We start from the raw sequence: 21052 nt of genomic DNA on the forward strand, positions 1-21052 counted from the left end.
AGATGGTGGAAGTAAAAGGCGGTGGCTGGGGGCTTTCAGTCAATATATTGTTGTGCAAAAAAGACAAGGTCAATCAGCAGCCTTTAGGACCATGGTGGGGGTGAGGGCTGCATGAAAATTCTTTTCAAGGTATCTCAAAACCACCGCACAGCTTCACTGATTGCTTCGTGTGGTGGTGTCTGCCACCCTTCACCTCCACACATGAGCTCACTCTCTCAGCCATATTTTTCGCTAGTTGTGGTGCTTTGGAAAATAGTAGTAGTGGCAGTGAAGGAGAAGTGGCAGCAAATAGGAGCTTTCAGATTTAGGTCCCTGCTTAAGCTTTGTGAGTTTTGCCAGGACTTGGTTGATAGGTCGGAGTTGTGCTGCTGCTCCTGCTTTCTTTTATTGGACAAACCTAGAGAAGAGGTAGCAGAAGAAACAATATTTGAGCAGGGCTACACTTGAAGCTGTGTGGGGAAGGCATGTCTCTGGGGAAGGAAGGGAAGGAGTATCTGGGGTCAATTCTTGGAAAGAATACTTTGCCTTGGAGCAGGTCAAGTAGTTAAAATCTCTCTCTTTGCCAGTCTCCAGTCCAAAGCATGTGGCCTCTGTAAACCCTCTAAACAAACACAACACGGGCTGCTCCCCTGTTCACCCTGACAAAGAAGGATTGAGAATCCTTCTCGTCCAGGGAGAAGCTTCACCCTTTGCAATGGTCACATTGGAAGCAGCAACTGGGCAGCTAGCTGAGCAGTGACCAAGAAGCCTCTTGCTCATACTTCCCTTTGCTGCAAGGCAGTGGTGTCACTAGAATTGGCGACACCAGGTGCTAAGCTCATGGTGTCACTCCACATTTACGTGTTCCCCTTCCAAACCATACAGAATCATTAGTAATGTTTTTGTACTGTTACACCTTAATAATTCTATATATGGCAATAGTAGTGACATAAACACAACCTAAACAACTTTTTGTCTTCCTGAAGCTGGAGGCTGCTGCCTCCCATTCACACAACAGACTCTAGCTTCATGGGTAGGACTGCTAGAGGAATCCAGGGATTCTTCCTCCTCTTGTTCTGAAGCAGAAGGCTGTTGATAGAATGGGAGACAGCAGCCTCCAGCTTCAGAAGTAGGTGGAAGAGGAATCCAGGGATTTTTCCTCATATTCCCAAAGCAGGAGGCTGGTGTGTCACTGAGAGACAGCAGCCTCCAGTTTCCAAAGCAGGAAACAGAACTTATGCAACAGCTTTCTGCTTTGGGAGTTGAGGAGGAAGAATTCCTGGATTCCTCCTGCACTCCACTCCCAAATCTGGAGGCTCTTGTGTCAGTGGTAGACAACAGCCTTGCTCTTACTCACTCACTTACTCACTCCCTGGTTCTCCTGCGTGCTTCTCCCTCTCTCATCGATGGAGCTAGGCCATACCAGGAGTATGGAGGAAAACAGAAGTCCTGCATTATCAACCACCTTCTTCCAGACGGTTTTTGGAGCTCAGTGGACAGAGAAAGAGAGACCTTGTTTGTCACACTATCTGGCCAAATATTCTCTTTTGCTGAGCTCCTTTGTCTTACAAGATACGTTAATGCTAACGTATCTTCTCCCAAAAAGGAAGACATTTAGGGAGCAACAGTGGCATTGCTAGGGTGGTGGCTGTGGTGTTATCCCACTTATGGTGTCACCTGGTGCAGCCAGCACACAACCATAGCACCGTAGTGACACCTCTGCCACAAGGCTGATACAGGCAAGAAGCTTCTCAGTCACTTCTCAGCCAGCTACTTGCTTGCTGCTTCCAGGGTGACCAAGTGGCAAAGGGAGCAGCAACGGAGATTGGTTGTTTTGAATGTACAATAGAACTGTAGCTCTAATCAAGAAATATATGGGGGCGCTAGGTGAAACCCAAGTGGAAAAGGGGCGGTAGTCCAAAAAAGTCTGAGGACCCCTGCTTTAAGTGTATGCACTTCCTTAGATGCTTCTTCTTCTCCAAATGAAATCTGTCTTCTCTCCATTGTCTAATTGGGAAGACACACTTACAGGCACAAAAGTATCACAGTCAGTGTATTTATGCCTGGATGGGCTGGAGGAAATCTGCTGTCTACCTCAAATGCTTTTCAATTTCAGTATTTTTTGAGTGAATTTATCAGTCTTTCCCAGAAATTATTGTGCATTCTTTTCATTTTGATTTTGAGCAATAAGTCACACTCCAGATATTTTCACCGCTTCTGTGTGTGGCTTCTGAGTTAACAGCTCTCACTGGACCTTCAGACTACCTACCCCCAGTTTTTAAAAATCCCTCAGCTCAACAATTCATGGCTTAACATATATTTTAATAAAAAGTTTCCACTGTTGACTGTATTATTCCATCCCATCTTTTCAAAAGTTCTCATCTCATGTCACTCTCTCCTAACTGCTTTTCAAATTCTTGAGAGATTAAAAAGATGTTGTCATGTGTATGCAAGGTATGTGAATATTACTGCAAGGAGAACTCCTGGAAAATATCATGTGTGATTGCCTTCAAATCACAATGTTGGTTGTTATCTTGGGTAGAGTTTAGAATTCACAATAAGCACGGTGACCTGGAAAAGTTGGTTACAATTTAAAGCGGGGTGGGGATCACACAGCCTTACCGATATTGTTGGATTGCAACTTCCAGCGTTCCTCACCATTGACTATATCGGCTAGGATTACTATGACTTGCAGTTGAATAACATGTGTACAGCCTGATGATGTCCACTCCAGTTTTAAAGGTTATAATAACTTAAATTTTGTTCCTCTGAAAACAAGGATTGTTAACTTGGGCCCAAATCCTGGAATAATCTTCATGACTATTCCAGGCTACATAATGGAGAGACTGTGTCACAACAGGAGTGGGAATCTGGGAGCATTCACCATTGGAGCAGGTAACTTCTTCACTGAACTGAAGTGTGGAGATAGCGACTTTCAGGCAAGCATCTGAGAATTTGCTGTAAGACTGCTTTTTCAGCCACTTTCTTTGGTTTGGAAGTACAGTGTGGATCATGATGTGTTAGTATTCTGACCATTCACCTTAACCTGCATTACAAGACAAAGTGGCTGTGGCATTGTGGGTTGACAGAGGTTTGTCTGTAATTGAAACAACAGGGGGAGTAGATAGAGAAACACTGGGGCATAAAATGACTATTGGCTGCTCTGATGGTCTGTGTTACTCATTGTTTGAAGCAGGATTTGTGAAGATAGCCGTTCTTGTATGCTTGTAACATAGGGCTTTTCTAAATCCTAAAATGCTATTGTAAGTTATTAATATGCTTCTTTTGAGGATGCTTCTGATGTTTTTTCTGTGCTTCCAGTTCCAGTGTTGCTCAGGTGTTAAAAAGCAAGCTCTTTTTAATAACACAGTTTGGAATGGTACATCATACCTGGATGCAGTCATGTGGCAATTTCTTAAGGCATGATCTTTTCGTTTTAGTAAATAGATCTAATAACTTATCAAAAACTTAACAGGGTAAGAAGATAAACTTTAGTGGAGTAAAATTCCAATTTATTGGAGTGTTGGTTTGTTTTTTTTATGGAATGATTTGAGAATCTAGAATCTACATTGTATTTACCCTTTGATTACAGTATATTGTTAAGTTCTTCAGCATTTCTGACAGGTTTCATTTCCTCTAGAAAAGTGAGAAGTAGAACCTTAATGCATTTTGTAGTATATTCTATAGTTACTAACATTTGTTGTTGCCATGTGCCTTTAAGTCGTTTCTGACTTACAGTAAACCTAATTCGTTCAGAAAAAGTATCTTCTTCTGAGGCTGAGAGTGTGTGACTTGCCCAGGATCATCCAGTCAACTCCCATGTCCGAGCTGCAGTGTAAACCTCGTCTCCAGAGTTGTAGACCAGCATTTGAAACAGTACACCATGCTGGCTCTCAGTTACTAATATACAAACAAAATCTATGGAGAGAGAGGTATTTATTCATTCCTGTCTGATGGCAGCAGATCTGTTGCCTGCTTCAGATCCTGAGAGAAGCCCTGTGTCCCCAATGTTGCCTTCAGCTAACTTGTGTCTCATTTCTCTCCTGTGGTTGCTTCTCTTTCTCCCAAACTACCAGCTGCTGTCCTTTATCTGTATGCTTGCCTCCAGTTTAAATGGAAGAATATCAATTTTTCCATCTTTTAATTGTTGTCTTATTCAAAACCACCAACAATTTCTCCCAACTGTCAAGGAATCATCACCTAACCAGTAAGTGTTGGTGATAAAATACCAGCCCATTATTTTGAACTGTTAGTCAGATAAAGGAATATTTAGCCAACAGATATAAGAATCCTTTGCTTTTGTGCTCTAGAGATGAGGTTGCCCAGACTTGTAGTTTTATATTGCCAAGAGAAATTCCTCTTCAGTATGCTGTCTTTTCTAACAGTTTCAAGTTGATAGCACTAGTGCCTCTTTTTGGAGCTTGACTTTTATCAGGTTTAAGAGCCAGCAGTACTTAAGCCTCTTGTGTTCAGGCTCTTTTATATATATATATATATCCAGTAGCTCTTGTCTGACAGATAAGGAGTATTTGCTATAGCTCTTATTGCTGTCAGTGGACTCTTTTCTACTATGCCCAGTGGTTGCTCAAGAGTAGCTTTTTGTTACTTATATCTTTCGTTATGGGAATTACAGAGGGGCTCAAATCCTTCCTTACCAAATCCATGCCTGTGATTCAAGGCAGCTGTGTTATTATATATGGTTGACATTTCTTGAAAGGCAGTTCTTCCTGGCAGTCATCTGTGAAAACTCTTCCCCATTCACATCATAAGGGAAGCAGGAGTTATTATTAATGTTTATATATAGTCATATCCAGTTTTGACGAAAGGCCTAAATACCCTAAAGGGGCCAGATCCCATCTGATCTTAGAAGCTGAGCAGGGTTGGCTCTGACTAGTACTTGGATGGGAGATCACCCAAAAATACCAGGTAGGCTATATTGAAGAGGGGGGAACTGGCAAAGCCACTTCTGGGTATTCCTTGCCCAAGAAGACGCCATGAAATACATGGGGTGGCCAGGGGTTGGCAAACAACTTGAAAGCACATCTATACACAGCAGTTATGACAATAGGTTTTGCCAGTGGTCTTTACATTTCCCAGACAAGCTGCAAAACCTTTGGTGGACTGTGTGAGACAATCTCTCTTAAACTTGCCTTTCCGTAAAACCACCCAAAAGTCTCATTTGCTAATGTTTTTTCACTGTGGTTGGCAGCATAGAAAATCCTGCTCCAAGCTTAGCAAAGATCAGACTCCTCAGAAATGCCCCTCTCTATAACAAAAAACAAAGCTAAACAAAAACACTGGAACCCTCCTCATATGTCATTGCTGAGTGACAGGCCACAGCCTTGTAGAAGGCAACCAGTGGCCACGATTGGCTCAGATCTGGGGGTGGGGGGGGAGACAACAAAGCATGGTTATCTTCAGTGTTGCTGCCTTTGTTGTTGTGTTGTGTGTCTTGACATATGGTGATCCCCAAGGCAATTCTATCACAAGGTTTTCTGAGGCTGAAAGTGTATGACTTGCCCAAGGGAACCCAGTAGGTTTCCATGGTCTGGTGGGAATTCGAACCCTGGTCTCCAGAGTCAGTCCATTGCTTAAGGCATTATCCACTCTAGCTCTGCTGCCTAGCCCAATATTTATTGCCCAGTAGTTGCAGCAGGAGATACTATAGCTTGGACATACGAGCAGCTTTTTAACAGCAATTCTTTCCCATTACTGCTCTGTTTAAGAACAATTTTGTTCAAGTTACTTGTTCCAAGCGCTCTGGATTTTAAAATGCGGCTTTTTCCACTTCTTATTAAATTCCAGTTGCTTTTCATTACTTTTTAATTACCACTATTTGAAAGAAAAATAGACTGCATAATACTGGGGTGGGGGAGAGCCAGTAAAATGCCTCTGAATAAGCTTTAAAAGCGTCTAGAAAATGTCACTCATTTTGGTTTGTTTTCTTGTTACTTCTGAAATGTAACTTCATTCTGTTCATGTGAAGTAGTTCACTGTGAAGTAGGGATTGAATTAGGGACAGGTGTGATAGCACCTTGAGCTCTATAATTCCATTTCCTGCTTCTTTTCATAATCCTTTTTGTCTTGCGTGGCAGGTAGAAGGGGAGGAGATAGATGATATGAAATGTTGTCATTACCTCCTTACAGCTTCTTTGAAACTCACTGTCTTGTCCCAAAGCAATCTCTTCTTAAATTGTCCTTTTTTATCTGTTTATTTTGATAGCTGCTTCAAAGAACAGCTCTTCTTGTGTCCCTTTTCACTAAAATGTACTATGGAACATGATGGAGAAGATGAAATATGCCATGGATCAGACCAGAGGTATTGTGTGGAGAGGCAAGTGTATAACCAAGGAACCCTACAGGAGCAGCTGCATAAGAAGGAAAAGACACCTCTGCCTCTCACTCAGAAGATAGCACATGCTTGTCGGTAGGACATTTCAGCTATTTATTTGTTGAAGATCTCGTTAAATAGCTTAATTGGCTTGGATTCTCCATTGTCCTTCCCCCCCCCCCAGAGATAGGACTGTAATCCAGCAGAGGTTCTTGCTAGTGGAAGCAAGTCAAGGATGGGGTGCAAGTGGAAGTAATTTTTCTATTTCCACCTTGCCGACCCATCTGCTTGTTGTTGTTGTTGACCAGCATCAAGTTGGCTTTGATTTATAGTGACTCAATAAATAAGATACTTCCAAGTCATCCTGCCATCAACAGCTCAGCTCAGTTCGTGCAGATTCAGGGACATGGCTTACCTGGTTGAGTCTATTCGTCTGTAATATGGACTTCCTCTTTTCTGACTGCCTTCTACCTTACCAAGCATTATTGTCTTTTCTAGCTAGTCATGCCTTCTCACATTATGCCAAAAGTATGACAGTCTCAGCTTAATCATTTTGGCTTTTAGAGAGAGTTCAGATTTGATTTGCTCTAGGGCCCATTTATTTGTCTCTTTAACAGTCCATGATATCCATAGAACTCTTCTCTGGAACCACATTTCAGATGAACTGATTTTCTTCCTATCAGTTTTCTTCACTGTCCAGTTTTCATAACCATATAGTAAAATTGGAAATACAATGGCATGGACAATTCTGACTTTAGTATTCAATTATATATCTTTACACTTAAGGATCTTATCTAATTCCCTCATAACTGCCCTTCCAAGACCTAAATTCCTTATGATTTCTTGACTGTAGTCTCATTCTGATCAATGACTGATCCAAGGTATATAAAATATTGAACAATTTCTGTCTTTATTGTCTATTTTAAAGTTATGTAAACAATCTGTAGTCATTATTATTTTTTATTTGTAAGGCTGAACTGTAAACCTGCCTTTGCACTTTCTTCCTTGACTTTCTTCAGTAATCATTCCAGGTCTTTGTTATTTTCTGCTAGGATCTTGTCCTGCAAGTCTAATTCTGCTTTACATATGATATGCAGTCTTGCCTGATTCTCCATTATGTTTCACAATATTCTGTTCTAACACTAGGCTTTTGTCCTGAGTACAAGACAATTAAATGTTGTGGCACACCCATTTCTGTAAGAGCAAACCATAGTTTTGCATGATCTATGCAATCAGAGGCTTTGCTATAATCTATAAAACGCAGGTTGATTTTCTTCTGAAATTCTTTGCAATATGATCCCTAGAGTTTTCTCCTTTCCTGAACCAATCTTTGCTGTAGAATTTTGAGCATCACTTTGCTTGACTGGGAAATACACGCAATGGTTCTATAGTTAATGCAGTCTCCACTTTCTTGGTGATTGGAATCCATATTGAGCATTTCCAGTCTGTGGGGCATTGTTTTGTTTTCCTTATTTGTTGACAGATTTTAGTTAGAACTTTCAGTTCTGTCTCTGTAGATTGAAGCAGCATTATTGGTATGCTGTTTGTTCCTGGTGATGTATTTCTCCCAAGCGCTATGAGTGAGTACATCAGCTTTCTTTGTGCACAAGTCACTGAACAGTTGCATTCAGGGTTCTGACTCTTATTTCTGTCCCCTTTTTCTTTTACTTCTTGCTTGCCATTAACTCCCTGAAGAGTTTCATCTGTCACCCATTGAGGCTTATCTTTCTTTTTGGCTGAAGATACTGTCTTTTTGCATTCCTCCCTGCCAATGTCCCCGGCCTCAGTCCAGAGTTCTTCCGGATTCTGGTTAGTTAGGCTTAATAGTGCAAATCTAGTTTTTACATTATCCTTAAATTCTACAGGGATGTTCTTCAGGTTGGATTTTATCATGATGGTGGTTTAGTGGTCTTCTTTAGCTTTATTCTTTAATATTAACATATTATGATCTGTGCCACAATCTATTTCTGGTCTTGTTTTTGCAGAGCGAATTAAGCTTATCCATCTTCTGCTTCCAATTACGTTGTTTCTTTGATATCTATATTGAACATCAGGTGATGTCCATGCATACAGTTGCCTCTGGTTGCTTGAAGAATGTGTTTGTAATGAATGAATTGTTGGCTTCCCAAAATTCAATCAGTCACTCTCCTGCTTCATTTCTTGATCCTTGGATATATTGATCCTACAATCTTCTATTCTGTTCTGTTTCTTATTTTGGCATGTCAATCACCTGTGATTAAAAAGAAGTCCTGTTTTGGTATGTGATCAATTTCCTCCTGGTCTCCAACAGAGAATCTTTCAGTTTCTTCTTCTTCAGCCTCTGTAGTTGGAGCATAAACTTGGATTATGGTTATATTGATGAGTGTCCCCTGAAGACTTATTGATATGAATCAGTCACACTTTACCTTATAATTTGATTGATTTCTTCTTAGATTTCTTCTTAGATTTTCATTTCCTGAGTAAAGCATTGTAATTATCTGACTCAAAATGTCCCATTGCTGTTCACTTTAGGTCGCTCACTTTGTATTGCAATGTAAGCACTTTCTCTTTCTTGTTTTACTATGTCTGGCTTCCCCTATTCCTCCTCAGCTTCTCACATTCCATGTCCCTGTAATATGTGTTAGTGCAGCTATGGACTATCTTTTCACTTCTGAGCATGTCAACAGCTGAAGTCCTTTCAGCTTGGGTTTACTTGCATTATTAGCCACAGCACTACTCATAGTTTTTCTCTACTTTATCCCAGTAGCTCATTGAGTGGCATCAAATCTGAGATTTCATCTTCTGTTACTATGGCCTGATACAGACAGGCCAAAATAAAGCTGCTTTGAGTCACTTTGGAGGTATGGTGTTTCAATGATACATGCGTCCTAAGAGTCCAGAACCCACACCAAAGCCATGCTCCAGTCTTAAGGACTGGAGTGCAGCTTTGGTGCGGCTTCCGGACTCTTAGGACGCATGCATCATTAAAACACCATACCTCCAAAGTGACCTGAAGCAGCTTTATTTTGGCCTATCTGTATAGGGCCCAAATCTTGTTTCATTTTTGATGATCTCGTCATAGGGTATTTGTGGTAAATGACATTCCAAAGGGTTTACTGTGCCTTCTTCTGCGCAGTAGTAACAAGAGTTAGTTATGATGTCACTGTCATTACCTCTGATAGATCTGCCAGTGCCATTTCACCCATTCCATGCTACTGGTGCTTCTCAGTAGCTGATTGGCACATTTAGTCTGGCTTCTCAGCAAAAGCCTATCTGACATGGGAGACCATATTAGCAGCACTGCTGCCGTCAGCATATCCTCTTGCCATTCCAGAGGATACTTCAACCCTCTGGAAAAGCAGTTGCAGGACTGCTTCATTTGTTTGCTTAGAGAGACGAGATCTGAAACTCAGGATGGAAAAGTAGGGGACGTGACTTTTGTTAACTCTTCTTTCCTCCTTCTCCTTGTGCTTGTCCCACCAAAAAAGATCCCACCCCCACTTTTCTATCGGGAGTTTCAGATCTTGTCTCTCTAAGCAAAGAAATGAAGCAATCTTGCAACACTTTTTATTCAGAATAGAACACCTGATCCAGAGCTTCCCAAAACAACTTGTGGATAGTACAGCCAACAGGCTGGGAAGAAAGAGTCAAACAGAAAAGAGTTACTGCCAAACCTGGCTATCACTAGACTTTTTCTCTATCACATAAATTGCCTAACATGCTGGGCTAATCTTCAAGGTCAGGACCATCACTTTTCCAACCGCACCCACCACATCTAATGACCCGTAATCCAAGATAGCTATGAAGCAACAGCAGAAATGCTGGCAAATATCAGGCAACTTCTATTCATCTGTTGTAACCACACAGATAAGTTTCTAGCAGAATAAAACAGAATTTGTAAGAAAACAACCTCTCTATCTTGATATACTACATACTGAAATGCTAAGCAAAATAAATGAAATAAAAACACTAAGATTAAAAAAAATCAACAGAGGATAAGGATGCTAGCTTCCAAACTACTTCTTTCTTCTGTAAGTCAACGCAACAGTGGTTGTGCAATACCTTTTATTAGAAAACAACATCCAATTCATACTTTTATCAAACAAATACAGTTGGCCCTCAATATCCATGGATTCAATCTTTATCCACAGAATCAAGCATCCACAGCTTGAAAATATTTTCAAAATATATAAATTCCACAAAGCAAATCTTGATTTTGACATTTTAGATAAAGGATACAATTTTACTACACCATTGTATATACTGTAATGGGATTTGAGCATCCATGGATTTGGGGAGGGGGGAACCTGGAACCAATCCCCAATGGATACCAGTGTATAAAATATACCCTTCTAAAGGTTGTCTTTCTGATGGAACAACTGAAGTTTTTGTGTAATGACTTCCTCTTATTTATTTTTTAAAGGGCCTGTTAGCATGATCTTTTAATATTAGGAATTACCATGGCTGGAGTCTTATATACTTGGAAGTAATTAAATATGGTGGGATTTATGTTTACATAAACATGCATAAGATTGTATTTATAAGGTTATAATCCTATACACACTTATCTGAGAGTAAATCTCACTGATCTCAATAGAATTTAATTCTGAATAGTTATGTCTAGAATAGTGCTATTTATCCTATATGTAATGCACTCTAAAGCAATTTTCCTCAACCTGGTGCCCTCCAGTTGTGCAAGATCATAGCCCCTGTTATCATCAACCAGGATGTGATGGAAGATGTAGACCAGGGGTAGGCAACCTGCGGCCCGCGGGCTGGATGCAGCCTGGCAAGGCCTTGGGACTGGCCCCAGCCCGGTCCTGCCGCCAATTGCCGCTGGGGCCTTTGGGGGGCAATTGTCTATAGAAGACTCAGAAACATGCATTTATATTAACATTTTTTTAAAAATCAGCAAAATTTTTTGCGTCTCCTCCATTTTTTAAAAAAAGTGTCTTCCATTTGAAAATTTTGTCCTACATTTTGTCCTGATTTATTTATATATTTAATTTTTTTTAAAAAAAAAATTATTTAATTATTTATTTTTTGGCTTTGCCCCTTCAGTTGTCTGAGGGACAGCAACCCGGCCCCCGGCTCAAAAAGATTGCCTACCCCTGATGTAGACCATCACATTTGGCGGGCTCCCAGTTGAGGAAGACTAAGCTGGTAGAGCTAATATCTTTTGGGTGATGAAAGGATCATCTGCCTCAATACCACTGAAATACATTTTGAGTTTCTGACAGCTCATTTCACCTTTTTTCTTTTCTTTTCAGATGTTCTTCTAAGAAAGCCAAATCTGTTCTCTTTAGTTTTTTCCCAATTTTAACATGGCTGCCTCGCTATCCAGTGAGGGAGTATTTGCTGGGAGACATTATCTCAGGTATAAGCACTGGAGTCATGCAGCTTCCTCAAGGTTAGTGAAATTTAACTTTTTTCTTCTTCTTTGGAATCTTCATAACAGCCATGAGACATTTTTGTGGGAATGAGCTCTTGCTCGCATGTAGAAAATATAATGCCATATATCGTTATGGTGAGCAATAATTCTGTAGCTGAGAATGGTACATTCATGTCATGAGAATATGCTCCATTGGTTTTCTTGTAGATATACCTTGTTTGAAAATGCTACTGTATGAAAATTGTGCCTTGTGTCAAACTTTACTCCTCCAAGAAGAATACTATATTTTTTCCTCTCAGCCAATGATTTATTGATGGGGTGAAACAGATGGGCCAAAAGGGCTGTCCCGGGACCACACAGGGTCCATTTGCATCAGGGCCATGACAGCCACATGCACCTGGTCCCAATTCTGGCTGCCACTGCAGTCCCCAACCAGCCTGCCAAAAGGGAGCAGATTTTCCAGCTCCTTTTAAAGCTGGTTTCCAAAGAGCCAAGCACAGGATGGCTTCTGGCTACATTCAGGGCATAAGTAATGTGGATGCCCCACCTTCAAACTAGCTCGGCGGCAGCCCTTTTGGACCGTGTGAGCCATGGGTAGTTTTGTTAAAACACTTTATACAGAGCAATCTCAAAATAGACAAAACAATGAAAAAGCTGGAAATACACTCATATGAAGAAGTAGCTCAACCAGGTGATATCTCAGTGAAAAACCTTGAAAGTAAACTCTGAAAAACAGCATGCTTGCTTGACAAGTGAACTTGATCATATCATCTTAGGTGCAAATCTCCACTACAGAGCTCCAGGGGGAGGGAAGAATTCAAATATAACAAAATATGTCTGCTTCAGTAATTATTTGAAAACAATTAAATTTCAGATCAAAACTCAATTTCATTGACATTGTAAACCTGTACCTGCTGTATTCCACTGAAATGGGCTGGTTGAAGCACACAAAACTGAGTCATCTTCCTCAGAAAAACTAAAAATGTAATCTATACATATTGCGAACTGACCTCTGAGGGAAAAATGTCTTAGCAACCTCTTTGTGCTGGAATTTTAGTTTTACTGTTTGATATGGAGTAGAATTCAGCTAATGAGATCCAGCCTACCCTCAAAATGCGTCCCAGTCCCCCTACCGCCACTCCCTGGTTGCTAACTTAGAAGTGGTATGCATAGAATAAATTATGGCTGCTGACATAGGACTTGTCACCTGTTCTGTTTGGAAATGTTTTCTTCCTGCAATGGGGTGATCTATAAAACTTAGTTGCTGATCAAGGATGCATTGGAAAAAACAGTCTGTGAGAACTGTGGCTGTCTAGGCATGTGATCTACTATTAATGTAGTAGGTTTATTAACAATTTTCAATTGATAATTTGTTTGAATTCAAAATTCTTCCAATCAGTGTTTTCTCTCTCTCTCTTTCTCTCTCTCACACACATATTTTTCTTCCAGGTTTAGCATATGCATTGCTGGCAGCTGTGCCCCCTGTTTTTGGCCTGTATTCTTCATTTTATCCAGTCTTTCTCTACACTTTTTTTGGAACATCTAGACATATATCAATAGGTATAGCATATGCATTGTATGTTTTTTTAAGTCAGATGAATGCAATGTGGTTTTGTCTTCAAAGTATGGTCAGGTGGGAACCAAGAGTATTATCCAAAATTCGATCCTTTTACAATAAACCTTTCTTAAACCTTGAAGTCAGAATTACATATCTATATCTATAATGTCTGAGTTAACACCTATAGCATAGAGGACATAAAAGCTTCCCAAAACAAACTTACAGAAATTATCATTTGTGAATTTTTGAAATTAAATATCAGCTTGTTTGACTGTACCATAATACACTATTAGTTTCTCACTGTTATCAGAGGAAATGTTAGATCAGGACCTAAGTATTGTATTCAGTATATGTTGCTTTTTGTTATTCTTCTTATTGTTAAAAAAAAAAGAATTTGGTAAACGGCAAAGTCCTGACAGAGATATGAATGGGACAGTACTGCCTCTTCACCAAGTGAGTCAGAGGGAATATTTACTCCAGAGATTTCACTTATACATAAATAAAGCTTCTTTGGCAAAACACTGAAACACGACATTTGGATGGGCACAGCAAAGAAAGGTGGCTTTTCTGAGGGATCCTGTTGTCCTCCAAATATTGTTAAAATAGAGCTGCTGTTATCCTTGATCCCTGACCATGCTTGCTAGAATGGACAGACTCTGAGCTGCAGTCAGGTTGTTAACTGGAGCTGGCTACTGGGAGCATACAACTCCTTGTTGCAATAGCTCCGTTGGCTGCTTGTCTGTTTCCGGGCACGATTCACATTGCTGGTTTTGACGTATAAAGCTGTATACTGCTTGGGTCCAGGCTATTTGAAGGACTGTATCTCCCTTTATGAGCCCACTAGAGTATATTGTTTTAAATTTACTATATGCCACCTTGACTTCTGTATTGGGAGAAAGGTGGGATAGAACTTAATTTAATTAATTAATTAATTAATAAAGTCTGGCAACATCTGGAAGGCTGTAGGTCCTCCATCCCTGCTATAGATTCAAAGCCTCTCCACTCACCAGAGATGCCTTAGGACTGAGTCCCCACTGACATCATCCTTAGCTAATAAGAGTTTGTAATGAGGAGAAGGGGATGAACCCCATGGCATAAAAATTAGATCTGTTCTCTCCCGCCTGCAATTAACATGTGCAAGCTAGGCTTTGGAAATGTGTTTGGACTACTACAGTTTTGCCCATGAAGCCCACCACTACCACTTTACACTACACTGTGAATTCCTCTCTTCTCACAGGTTGGAACTGTATGATTTGGTAAATGATTTGGTGTGTGGGCTTCTCTGTAATTCCTTGAGGATGATAACAAACACTTATTCCCTAAAATGAACTCACTTGTAGGAACTTTTGCTGTAATCAGCCTGATGATTGGCGGAGTTGCAGTCAGAGAAGCACCAGATGAAATGTTTGATATTATAGACACCAACTCTACCAATAGCTCAGATCTTGACAACGTTAAAGCCAGAGATGACATGAGGGTGAAAGTAGCTGTTGCAGTAACCTTGCTTTCGGGAATCATACAGGTAACAACACGCTTACATTTTGTTCCAGAAAGTTTGAATATTGCAGAGAGCTGCAAAATGTTTATCTCAATAAACCATCTCAGTCCGCCCACTTGAGTTTTCATCCCTGTTACAAAATGGCACAAGATATGTCCTTTGCATCTCTTTTTGAGAAAAAGAGAGCCTCCATTTTGGCAGGTGGGGGGGTAGTTGTGGAGAGGACGTACACAATGCTGTTCTAAACTGGCCAACTCACATTGTAAGTGTGGCCATGTTTGCTTTGCTCTTTCCAAAATACAAAATTCTCTGCCAAGATAGCACAAACTGCTATGCCAGGAATAGCTGGCTTCTACATACCAGTTGAGAAAATTAAGCAGAATTTGCTTATCTGATGCTTTAATACTCTTAATAATGAGCAGAACCACACAAAGTCAATCTTCCCAACTCTTGGCAATCATAATTCCTTCAAGCCTTAGTGATGTACTAGTATCACTTTACCTGTTAAGACCTCAGTCTGCTTTTTGTTGGCCTTCATTGTTTAGGTCTTCCTGTATCATAACCACAGAATTTTCCAGGGATGAGGAACATGTGGCATTTCAGATGTTGGTGTGCAATTCTCATCAACCCAGGTCTTCATAACTACTAGTGAGGATGATGGGAGTTCCAGACCAACATCTAGGGGCACTCCACATTCCTCATTGCTATGTTCTTCTTCACACCATGCAACTCTATTAGCTCAGACAGTATTCACATGCCTCATTACTTTGGACTGGGGACAGAGAAGGAAGCCTGCATACTTTTAAGGAAAGGGGAAACATGACCCAGTGTGCTAAAAACAATGGTTTCTCATTTTTGTGGCTTCTTTGCACTTATGACTTTTTTCAGTTAAGGTGGATATAATGACAATTCTCAGAATGTGGTTGTTCCTTCTGTTAGTTGTGTTTAGGACTCCTTCGGTTTGGATTTGTAGCCATTTATCTTACGGAGCCCCTGGTACGGGGATTCACCACTGCTGCTGCTGTACATGTATTTACCTCCCAGTTGAAGTACCTCTTTGGAGTTAAGACTAAAAGATTCAGTGGACCCCTCTCCTTTCTTTATGTAAGTAACTACACAATGAAGGTACATGTGGTAGGGCCATTCCTGACTTTTATAGCCATGTTGGCATAGCTAGGGTATATGTTCACAGTCCACATCCACAGAGAAATTTCAAAGAGTTTCTCAAATTTGATCTGTTGTGGTTTTAACCAAGTAATATAGGGGACTGTCGCTTTACAAGGTTCTTCAGAGATTCCAGTCAGGGAACCCTGTTCCTTGCATTTCTTACAGGCAAGGGCACTGTGAATATAAAACCAGTTTATAGTGTATACCAGTGGCTGATGCCCTGCAGAAGTAATTAACTCAATCCCCATCATCCCCAGCCAGCATGGCATTTAGCCAGGTTGGGGAAAGCTGTTGTAGACCCACCCTGAGAGCAAAACATTTTTTTCCAGTGTTCTGAAATAGTTTTGTACATTTTCAGTCTTTTGCCTCCCCTGTTAGTAAAAACCACTACCACAGATGGCCTTAAAAATATGAATAGCAAGATTCATAGATACTAGATTGATCTCTGGTTATTAGATATGACAGCAATATGGACCCTCAGCATTGAGAGACAGTATAATTCAGAGTACCAGATGGTCTTTTAATATTTCTGTCTGCTTTCAGAACTCATTTGAAAAGCAAATGATAAATCCTCAGTATAATAAAGATAAAACTACTTTCAAGGACACCAGGTTGGTCACGGCTTGCACATAGTAATCTGTAGTCTGATCCAACAAGGCAATTCTAATTCCTTTGGCTATCCAGCAGACTATGAATTTGTCAGATGTTATATGTGGGCAATTACTAAGCTAGCATTGCTAGGTTTGACCCCTAGAATATGTTATAGAAAGCTGGCCTGTTTTCTCAAGGCCGGTATACTCATTTGTAATTTGTTTTTGGTTTTTGTAGTTATTGTTGACATTTTATTATGGCATACAACCAAGAAAAATAGTCTGAAGTGCTGGATTTTTTTAAGGGGAAAAAAAGAGTAACTTTCCTTGTCCAGCAAATTTCCTACTGCTTAATCGGAATTACATTCATTGCTATGGTAACCCTGAAGATCAGTTTGTAGCTCTCTGCTTGTAAATCTATGCGCTTATAAATAGATTTGACTTCCTGAAATCTTGCTGGAGAGGCCTTGAAATCATTATGAAAAGAAGGGTAATTATAGTATTTTAGGAACTGTCAACATTCTCTGGGTTAAATGGCTTGATGTGTCACTCAACAGAGCTCAACAGAGGGCTGGTGATTAAATTTATCCATTTGATAAAGCCTAGCCTATCATCAGCAAATTCTGGGATTTACCTCTTTACATTGTTATGATTTCAATGCAATTTAAGGTATATGTGTTTTAGCCTAATCTGTATCAGATATCCCACTAATTCTTTGTTTCCAGTGTTGATGTATACTTGTGATCAGCACATTTTATATTAGATTTTTCTGTCCATGTGTTCAAATTTGAAATACAGCTGTAAACAGGAATGTGCAATTCTGTATGCAGAGTTAAACATTTATACCATGGACAATTGAGTTCTGTGGTCGGAGTAAACTATGCAAATTAAGAAAAATGTATTTATTTGCTTTTTCCATATAGTTACCCTCTAGCAGCTAAAGTCTTTTTAATTTTCTTTCAAAGCTATCTTTACAGAAATGGGTGTACCACATTGCACATCATCATTCACTTCTTGCATCTTACTTGACTGTACCATTTGGGAATAACTTTCCATACTTGCTGTCTTACAGAGTTTAATTGCTGTGTTCTCAAACATCACAAAAACCAACATAGCAGCTTTAGTTGTTGGACTAATTTGTATGGTTTTGTTGCTGAGTGGAAAAGAAATCAACGATCGATTTAAGAAGAAGCTACCTGTTCCTATCCCTATGGAGATCATTGTGGTAGGTCAGAGGTTATTACCTATCATTGAAATGGCCTTCACTGTGCAGAAATAATAAACAAAGGCCTAAATTACATTGTTAGTTACAAACTAGAGTAGATCCATTGAACCAGTAATGACCTACCAAACAGTGATGCCTTTATTGACCAACCAAAATGCACACTATACTTGTTGCAAGCTTCTGAAGCTCCATTGGCTTCTTCATCAGGCAAGATGTTATATACCAAACAGGAGGAAAAATAGAGATGTTAGTAAGATGCCTACCTTTTGTTGTTTCTGTCCTTAGTTAAATGGTATGGAGAGGGTATCTTTAGCAGGCTAGCCCCTCCTCCTCTTGCCATGTGGCAATTCAGCAAAGTTCAGAAAATTTAAAGTCTATTTGCCTATCAACAAGAACTCTTCTTTTGCAATGCAGGAGGGACCAGCCTCCTGTTTGGTATGTAACATCTTGCCTGATAAAGAAACCAGTGGAGCTTTGAAACCTTGCAACAAGTATATTGTGCATTTCAGTTGGCCAATAAAGTTATCACTGTTTGGTGGATTTTTGTTTGAATTTACTAAATGGCCTACACATTACCCCTGCATGTTTTCTGAATAATGACCTAGTAACTCAACACTTATGTCAGTTCCATTGTTTCTATAGAACTACTGTAGCTGGGCTACAAATTGCATTTAGGCCAGAGCTATTACTTAATTAGTTTCAGAATGTCTCATATTTTAACAAAACTGCTATTGCTTCGTTTGTGTGTTTGTTTTTCAAGGTGGTAATTGGTACTGGAGTTTCAGCTGGAATGAATTTGTCCCAGACATATGGAGTAGATGTTGTTGGCAATATTCCTAAAGGGTGAGGGCAAATAACTGCATATATCTTATTATACCTATATTATTTAATATGATCACTGCAAGATAGTTACTTTTTTTCTTTAATTGCTTGCAGATTACGTCCTCCACAGGTACCTGATATCAGCCTCATTCCGGCAGTATTTGTGGATGCAATAGCAATAGCCCTTGTTGGGTTTTCCATGACTATCTCAATGGCCAAAATCTTTGCTCTTAAGCACGGCTATACAGTTGATGGAAATCAGGTAACTCGACTGTGACTGAATAAATGTCTCTTTCCATCTGGTCAAAATACTATTGAAATAAGTGAAGTATCTTCCCAGTGAGTTGAAGACTCATGCATCTGAAGAACTTCCCTGCTGCTTCTTTTATTCCTGATCTGTGATAATGAGAACATTATATATCTGTTGGGCTTATGTCTCATCCCAAGGAGTTAGCAAGAAAGGGTGCTTTCAATAGATAGAGTTGCTTACGTGGATTATCTGATCAAAATGTAGAATCCTTACATGGATGTTCTACATTACAATGCAAGCTTTTGCAGGTTTATAAAGATTTGGAAACACCACTTTTGTGTAAGTAGATTTTAGACACAATTTGGAATATTCTCTAAAATTCAGTTCTTGAATATTTTAAGCATTTTTTTTCCATTTAGCTACACAGAGACCATATTCATATGTATAAGTACATTTATGCTATTCTTTCTTTGTACAATATTCAGCGAGATTTCTTCTATTATCCTCTTTCCTTTTTCACAGGAGCTCATTGCATTAGGCATATGCAACTCTACAGGGTCGTTTTTCCAGACCTTTGCAATCACTTGCTCGATGTCTCGGAGCCTTGTCCAAGAGGGCACTGGGGGAAAGACTCAGGTATGTGTATTTACTCTGTTCCTCCAAGATGGGTTTTTACTCAGCTACCCATTTTATTCAGTTTATCCCATTTTATCCTCACCTGGTTGCATAACTTATCTTGGGGGATCTGAGGTCACCTCGTAAACAGGGATTTGAACTCAGTTGTATTGTAACAGGGATGCAGTGGCTTGGTGGTTAAGACACCAATTTTGACAATTGGAAGGTTAGCAGTTTGACACCCGAGTACTGCTTGATGGCGTTAGCTCCTGTCACTAGTCCCAGCTTCTGCAGTTCGAAAGCATGCAAATGCAAGTAGATAAATAGATACCACTTTGGTGAGAAGGTAACAGCATTCGGTGCAGTTGTGCTGGCCACATGACCACCGGAGTCGTCTACAGACAATGCTGGCTCTTTGACTTAGTAACGGAGATGAGTACCAGCCCTTTACAACCAGACATTCATGTCAAGGGACTATGTTTACCTTGTATTGTGTAGGTTAGGCTTGATTTGATTATAACCCACCTTTTCCCCAGGTTGGGACAATTCTCCACTCTCTCAATTTGCTATCATAATCTGCATTATTCTCTTATGCCTTCTGTGCATATACCCAGTGGCATTTAAAAACCCAATGACATAAATTTAGCCATAAATTTAGATGCCCTTTTCTGGAATTGCAGAATATAAATTAAGACATAAAATATTATTTGATTCTGTATGGAACCCACTCTCTGAACAGCAACTCTGGACATTTGTCAGGGGTTCATATTGGATGTTGGAGGGCCATATCCCCCATTGCACTGCTTCCACATTTTCCTACATTTTTGGACCTCTCTGGGCCATTGTAAGACCTGGAGAAGTAATTTCCTCTTGGGAAAAAGGCCTTTCCTGTGGTATAAAAGAACCTGAGAAGGGGAAAAAATAGAGATACTGCTCTTCATGACCCCATGAGGTGTTTGGGCACATTTAGGAACAAAAAACAATTTTGGCAAAAATAATTTGACAGAAACAGCAAGCCTGACAGCTCCATGTCTCACTTTCTCCACCTCTAATATAACCTGTCTAAAAACTATAGGAATATGAGGGGAATAGGAATAGGAACTATGGGAATAGGAGGGGTTAAACTAATGTATGGGATAGTCACCCAGATTGTCAGGATCATCAGTAGATGTGCATTTTAACAACTATTACGTTCTAGACACCGTTCCCCAGAAATGTTATTTTGTGTGTCTTTCATTCAGATTGCTGGCACTCTATCCTCAATCATGGTTTTCTTAGTTATTGTTGCCATTGGTTACCTCTTTGAACCACTGCCACAGGTAAAGAATCTTCATTTATACGTTTTCATTCTGGTCTAAATCTTTGCTTAGCAGAACTAAAACGCCTTGGTTTAAATGCAGCTGTTAGTCCCAACTAGTATAAACCCATTAAATCAATGGGAATGAAGTCAGCATTTATGTAAGTTCCATTAATTCAGTAGATTTCTCTAGTGGAGTTTAACGATTGGATTTAGCTCCTTTGTTAAATAATTGCACAGTCTGTAAAGGTTCAGAGCATTAAGATTTAACGTCCAGTGTTGCAGTGATAACTTTAGGATTAGACTTCATACCAAGGTATTGAATGACCTGTGGTTCCTGAATACTGGG

At 39.9% G+C, this 21052-nt stretch overlaps 1 protein-coding gene across 5 annotated transcripts in view; it reads left to right on the forward strand.

The window, feature by feature from the left end:
* Positions 1-21052, forward strand: part of SLC26A5 (solute carrier family 26 member 5) — a 46137-nt gene that overhangs the window by 8044 nt on the left and 17041 nt on the right. For 4 of the 5 annotated variants that reach the window (XM_042467251.1, XM_042467254.1, XM_042467252.1 and 1 more), the window contains exons 2-11: positions 6203-6406; positions 11560-11699; positions 13131-13241; positions 14580-14761; positions 15677-15841; positions 17567-17719; positions 18480-18562; positions 18656-18803; positions 19314-19427; positions 20648-20725. In XM_042467251.1, coding sequence (XP_042323185.1) covers positions 6252-6406; positions 11560-11699; positions 13131-13241; positions 14580-14761; positions 15677-15841; positions 17567-17719; positions 18480-18562; positions 18656-18803; positions 19314-19427; positions 20648-20725 — 1329 coding nt within the window. In that variant the 5' untranslated portion in view covers positions 6203-6251. The remainder of the gene's footprint in view (positions 1-6202; positions 6407-11559; positions 11700-13130; positions 13242-14579; positions 14762-15676; positions 15842-17566; positions 17720-18479; positions 18563-18655; positions 18804-19313; positions 19428-20647; positions 20726-21052) is intronic. The other variant, XM_042467256.1, reaches the window with a different exon arrangement.

This window comes from Sceloporus undulatus, chromosome 5 (assembly GCF_019175285.1).
Source record: "Sceloporus undulatus isolate JIND9_A2432 ecotype Alabama chromosome 5, SceUnd_v1.1, whole genome shotgun sequence".
NCBI lineage: Eukaryota > Metazoa > Chordata > Lepidosauria > Squamata > Phrynosomatidae > Sceloporus > Sceloporus undulatus.